At 34.4% G+C, this 7,045-nt stretch overlaps 1 protein-coding gene across 1 annotated transcript; it reads left to right on the forward strand.

The window, feature by feature from the left end:
* Positions 1–87: 87 nt before the first annotated feature.
* Positions 88–1,012, forward strand: LOC131652594 (uncharacterized). Its single transcript, XM_058922501.1, has one exon. It carries the CDS (start codon positions 294–296, stop codon positions 867–869), a length of 576 nt encoding a protein of 191 aa, XP_058778484.1. The 5' UTR covers positions 88–293; the 3' UTR covers positions 870–1,012.
* The last annotated feature ends 6,033 nt before the right edge of the window (positions 1,013–7,045 follow it).

Below are 7,045 nucleotides of genomic sequence, written 5' to 3' on the forward strand. Positions count from 1 at the left end.
AACATTCTTTGTGGGTTGAAATATAAATTTGACCAGAATTATCTATTGTCACATATTTGTCATAGTCATGCATTTGGCACATGTTTAAGTCTGGTCAAGTCAACAATGGCATACACACTCACAAAAAGCAGTCTTTGAATACCTTAACATCCATTTCTTGCTTGATCGCAACTCCAACTATATAGACCCTTCTTCCATGCAACTTCCTTGTATCTATAGTTTCTCTCTCTCTCTCTTACATGACTTTATAAATAGCCTAAAAATCAACTCAGAAAAGAAACACAAGTTCTGTGATGGAGGGAACTTCAATTTCTTCCCAACTATATCCCAAAGAAGAGAAAATTGATTTGAACCAAATCACACTCCGAGCCCTTCATCTTTCTGATCTTGATGATGTTATGGTATGGACAACTGATGAAAAAGTGACCAACTTCTGCTCTTGGGAACCTCACACCAGCAAAGATGATGGCATAAACTACATTGAAAATATAGCAACCAAGTTTCTATGGTGCAAAGCAATATGTTTTAATGATCGCGCTATTGGATGTGTTTCTTTGTCCTCGAGCTCACCTCATGATAAAAGCAGGAACAAAACTGCAGAACTTGGTTATGTTCTAGGTTCTAAATACTGGGGTAAAGGGATTGCCACATGTGTTGTGAAACAAGTTGTTAAGGTTGCATTCACTGAGTTTTCGCACTTGGAAAGGGTTGAAGCTCTTGTCGACGTGGAAAATATTGGGTCTCAAAAAGTGCTGGAAAAAGCTGGTTTCCAAAAGGAGGGAGTTCTCAGGAAGTATTTATTCATGAAAGAGAAAAGCAGAGATATGGTCATGTTCAGTGTTCTTTCTAATACTACTTTAATCAAATGAAATATATTACTCTTTCTGTAAAATACTATTTTTCATGGTCTCTTTTTTTAGTGTTTAGGATTGCTGGGTTTGTTTAAGTGAATGTCGTTCACACATAACTTGGTTTGGTTTTTTATTGAGATATATTACTCTTTCTGTCACAATATTATTTGTTATGTGATTTGATGGTCATTTTTCAATCATTTTAATTGATCAATGTTTTTCTATGACATGTTCATGTTTGATCCCAATGTCCTAGAAATTTCTTTTATACTGCGCATATCCTTGGGTGGTAATTAATATTTTTAATATGCTATCATTGGTCCAACAGTCCCTTATCTCAGAAGATCGTATTGGACTTTCTTTATTATTGGTCAACGTGTGTATTGATCTGTTAAGTATATACTCATTGGCCCAAGTAGGAATAGTATATCGATGTAGCCATGGTATGTCTTCCATGTAGTTCTATGTGATTTGTATGTTAATGTCTTCTAAAGATTTTGACGATGACAACTAAACAAGAAAGAATAAATCATAAGCATCATCAACCAAAATGTAAGCACAAGTCAAAGTTCTCAAAGTTTCAATTGAAAAAGCTAATAAAAGTTAAATCAAGAAGGAATTGAAGTTGTGAAAATTTGCTTGATCTTGTGCTTAATGTTATATTTTGAAGTATGATCATTTAATTATAAATGAAGCAAGAGTAAGTCTTGCAATACTAAGGTGATGCGCACACACAAATGTATTTCAAACTTTCCATTTTTTTATAAAACTTAAAACCAATTCAAGCAAGTACATGATCAATTAAAAAGCCTTCTAACTGATTATGAAAGCAAAATTAAGTTGCATAATCGATTAGGCCTTAATCTAATTAATTAAAGCAAGAGTAACTCCTCCTAATAGGTTAGATAGACTTGCAAATCAATTAACTGATGTCATGGATTATAGTTTCTTTTTCTGCGCTAACCTAATCGATTAGGCAGATATTCTAATCGATTTTGCAATGCCAAAGACCATGGATTGTTTGCCTTTTTGAACAAATTTTGTTCCTATATAAAGAAATTTTCTCACTTCTAAACACCAAATTTGTATATTAAGTTTTATTTACTTGTCATTATTTAGTGTTGAGAGAGTAAAAATAGCGTAGTTCTCTTGTGATATTGTAATAGATTCGAAAGCTGAAAGATAAACCTATAAAAAACTTGGGTTAAGGTTGTTGGGCTCAACCAGTGTAAAATGTCAAGTTATTTGTGTTAGGTTTTTTGGTTGATCTTATTCAAAAGCTTAAGTTGTTGTAAGGTTGTTGGGCTATTACTATGTAAAAGTTTAAATTATTGTTTTTAGTGGAAATTTCAAGAAAAAACTCTTGGGGACTAGAGTAAGTCGGGATAATCTCTGGTGTGATTTTTTCTTCACTATATCTTTATATTCATGTCATTTATCTTTTTTGCTGTAATTTGTCTTTTTTGATGCTGATTCCCTATTAATACTTGCTTATAACATAAAATGTTGTAAATTAATTATTTTTGTGAAAAAGAAAAAATTTAAACTCAAATATCACAATTCACTTTCTCCTTCTTGTGCTTGGAGTTGCTTGTTCAACATTGTAATCAAGGGTGTTCTTCTTTGTGGCTTGTCAACCTAAGCACTCCTACGGTTTTGGTGAATATTTTTTTCATCCAAACATGTCTTGTCAATCTTGATCTTTGGCATTCTTATTTTTCCTTGTCAAGATCCGAAGAAACTCTTCGAGATTTTACTCCCTCACTCTCTGCCACATGTTGTTTGTGGTGCGTATGATGAAGATATATCAATAGGTGTGATATGATTATCTTCTAGGAAACATAATTATCATTATGACTTTGATGACGGCACCTCAGATGCCAAAATACCCATTCATTGGTGGATATGCAACCTTTAAGGTCTTGTTTTTCATATATATATATATATATATATATATATATATATATATATATATAAATTGTTTCTCTCTCTTTTTTTCCTCTCAATTCACTCTTGTTTTATATCATTGCTTGCTTTGTTTCTTTTGAAGTATTCTTTCCCTCTAATCTCAAATTTATCAAGATTTCTACATGTAAGTTTATTATATGTGTCTTCATTTACCAATTGCTTTGTTTTTCTTTCTCTTATACTGGATTTTCTTTTTGTTGGGAGCAATAAGGATTAGGTGGGGAATGATAGCAATTTGGTTTCTTCTTCCCCGAACCTGAACCCCAACCTTTTATACCGATAATGGTTGGGGAAGTTACCCTCGCTTTTGGGTGATTATTGATGTAATATTGTTTCTGGATTTCATTTCGTACATGAGAAGTGGATGGATGAAATGGTGGAGCTATATTCCTCGAAGTTACTATTTTCTCAATGTAAACAGGTAATATGGTGCAAGCCATCAACTATGCTTCTTCTAGGCCTCTAATCGACAACAAAGTGCTTTATTTATAATATTGGTAGATGAAACCAACTTAGGAACTCCCCTTGCATATTCTAACTACGTCGAATTGGAAAATATGAAATGGTGGAGGAGGTTGGAGGTCCCTCTGAAGTTTGGGAGGTTGAGGTTCCAACTTCCTCCGATAGAAACTGTCAAGATTTCCCCATCCAAATTTCTTCATGTTTGACGCAGTGTTTTGCAAAATAGATTTCATTTCTCCATTTAATGAATTCAAACAATAATTTTTTTCTACCATGTGGTTGCACCTTCACTCAAGTACTTTGTGAAATGGTCATTTGGATTGGCGGCATTTTTGGAAAACAACAACATGGAGAAGTGTTCAAAGTATTTAATTTGATCTAGCTTGATAAAGTTATATAGAGGTGAAGAAGGTACACATGTTGGACACGATATCCCAACATGCTGCTAGACATTTGGTCCTGGCGCACGTGTTGAAGAAGGTACACGTGTTGTACACATGTTGATCATATGATTTTCTAGACAGTTGTGAAGATCAAATCAAATTTAAAGAGATTTAAATTTGAATTTGTAATAAACCAAATCATATCTTTTTGTTGGAGATATTCAAGGAACAAATCAAATCTCCAACTAATTTAGCAATATTTTTGGAGGAAATCAAATCTCAGATCCATAAAGAAAAGCCCAAAAGAATTGCTATATAAGGAAGACACAACAAGCTTTGGAATTCAAGTATTCAAGTGTTTACATTGAAGAACTTTATAGTGCTAGGTTTTGTGTCTTCTATTCCATGCTAATGCCGTAATAGAATAAGTGTAGAATCTATATGTACACTTCTATGTTTCAATAACTTGGCATAGAAGGTTTGACTAGTTGATTTGTAAAATTCAATATCATTAATCTTATTTATTGAAGTTGATAACTAGGGTTTGGTAGTTGTAACATCCTATCACGGGTTGTGTGATAGAGAAAGAAAGTGGATGAATTCTCGTATTTATGGGGAGGCTCTAAATAGAATTCATTGGGTAATGTTAGGAAGAAGCATTGAATAACATGGGATTGTTGGTATAAATGTACTAAGTTACTAATAGTGAATTTCTTTTCTCTGGGTTGTGGATTCAACCCTCCAAACGTAGGTGTGGTTTCATTGAACTGATTATCAATTCTCTATGTTATTTATTGTTTTTCAGGTCCATCAACTTATACAACTCATTATGTCATATGTGTTGGTTATGGTATTTTTTTGAACCTGTTGTCGAAGCATCATGTTTGACATCTGTCCCCTAAGAAACAAAATTTCAATTGGCATCGGAGTAGGCACCATAGTCTGCTGGGTGAGCTCCGGGGAAGATAAATTTTGCTCAGATGGAGAAAATAAAAGATGGAGGATCAGTCAACAAACCACGTGTTTTGGATGACACCAACTATGATTATTGGAAGTCAATAATGATTGTATTTCTCAAATTCACAGGTAACAAAGCATGGAAAGCTATCCTAAAATGATGGAAACATCGAGTAGTTACTTTTGAAGATGGTACAACCATGTTGAAACCAAAAGTTAATTGGACTGATGTTGAAGATGATGAAGCTCTTGAAAATTCCAAGACTATGAATGTTGTTTTTCAATGGTCTGGACAATAACATGTTCAGGTTGACAAACACGTGTTTAGAGGCTAAAGAAGCATGGGATATTCTCAAGACTGCACATGAAGGCACATCCAGAGTTCGTATGTCAAGGTTGCAGCTACTTACCAACAAGTTTGAGAATCGAAGGATGAATGAAGACGAGTCTATTAGTGAATTTCACATCAGGTTATGTGATATTTCCAACACTTTCTTTGCTTTAGGAGAAAAGATGTATGAAGAAAAGATTTCCATAAAAATTCTTAGATCATTGCCTAAGAAGTTTAATATGAAGGTGACTGCGATTGAAGAAGCTCGGGACTTGAGAAACATCAAGGTTGATGAACTGATTAGTTTCCTACAAACCTTTGAGATTTTCATTAATGATAGGGTTGAAAAGAAGAACAAAGGTATAACTTTTGTATTCAACACTCAGGAGGAGATAAGTCATGATGATAAAGAGGAAAGCATGCCAGAAGTTATTTCTCTTCTTGGGAAAAAGTTCAACGATTCCTTGAAGTATCTGGACAAAAAGTGGAGGACAAATGTCCAAGACAAAAAGTCCAACACCAGTTCCCAGAACAAAGGCAGTGGTGAAGATGAATCCAATGGTGGGAAGGGTATTAAGTGCTATGAATGTGAAGGCTATGGACACATTAGAGCAGAATGTAATACCTTTCTAAAGAGACAGAAAAAGGGATTAAACATCGCTTGGTGATTTTGATAGTGAAGGTGAGGGAGAAACTGCCAATAAAGTGATAGCTTATTCTGGAAGATCTAAATTACCAAGTGTATCCAGTATTAAAGACTTGTCCGAAGAAGAGTTTGCTACATCCTTCAAAATCTTACATTCCAAGTGGAAAGAAGCATGCTCGAGAATAAACATCCAGAAGAAAACCATAGATGTTCTTCAAAAGGAAACAAAGGAGCTTGGATCAAACATCACAAATGTAGAAAAGGAGGCTTCTTCACTAAACTCCAAAATAGATAATTTGATGCAGTTGGAAAACAATTTAAAAACTAGTTCAAATTCACTTAATGGAACGATGCAGTTTTGAGAGATGTTCGGTGATAAGAAGATAATGGATCTTGAGACAAGCGTAAAAGAGATGAAGATTATTTTAGAGAAAGGCGTTATACCTAAAAAGAAGGCTAAGGTTCTAATGTTATACCACATGTCTCAGCGTCGTGCTTAACATGTGGCTATCTCATCACCATAGTAACCAGAAACAGCTTTTGATATGTCATCATTGTGGCAAATATGGACATACAAGGTCTTATTGTTATGAACTGCTGAATATCAAAAGATGTAAGGAAGCCCTTACTAGGAAGAAGAAGAAGAAACACAATGCTAAGACTACTGGCTCATTAGCTCATACAGTACATAGAGGCTCATGAAGTAAAGAATGACACTATAATGATCAGGGTACCTGACATAGGTCTAAAGAAAAGACTGCTTATGTACTGACAGTAGAACAAAGGAAAGAATCAAGACCTTCGGTAAATTGGATAATTGTGATCAAAGGAGGAATATGAACTTCAATATTTCCAAGCGAGGCTTAACCAAACAGGGCAAATAAGTTATTATAAAGAAGGATGACTTCAGAGGTATGCAAGACCTCAAGATTGATAAAGCTAATATGGAAAATCAAACCTAGATGTCATAACAAATGTTCCAACATCTGTCTCAAGAGTCTGAATCATCTCTTAAGAATGATTTTAGACTTAAGAAAGGAGGTGTCATTGTAGGGAAGGTTGGTGGTCAGTCTAAAGGTCCTCTCAACTTTGAAGAACATACTTTGGTTCAGAATAAGAAGCCAAGGAAGAAGAGTGGTTATGACTCAAGACTAGTTAATAAAGATGGAAGTGGTGGATTGTAGTCTAGTTGCAAGATTGGAGACATGAATAATGCTCAAATCAAGTTTGCGTCTATAAGATATCATCAGGATGAGGATGAAGATTCCTAGAGAACAAACTTGAAAAATCTTGATGAGAAGAATGTGGCAAAAAATTTGTACGAAATGTTGACAAAGCTTCAAATGCATAAAGAGAATGAAGATCATGTCCATGAAGATGTTGAGGTTGATATTATTGTTGCTCATGGTAATGTTGTTAACAACCAGTATCATGCACTAGAAGATGT

The sequence above is a fragment of the Vicia villosa genome, linkage group LG2, assembly GCF_029867415.1.
Source record: "Vicia villosa cultivar HV-30 ecotype Madison, WI linkage group LG2, Vvil1.0, whole genome shotgun sequence".
NCBI classification, from domain to species: domain Eukaryota; kingdom Viridiplantae; phylum Streptophyta; class Magnoliopsida; order Fabales; family Fabaceae; genus Vicia; species Vicia villosa.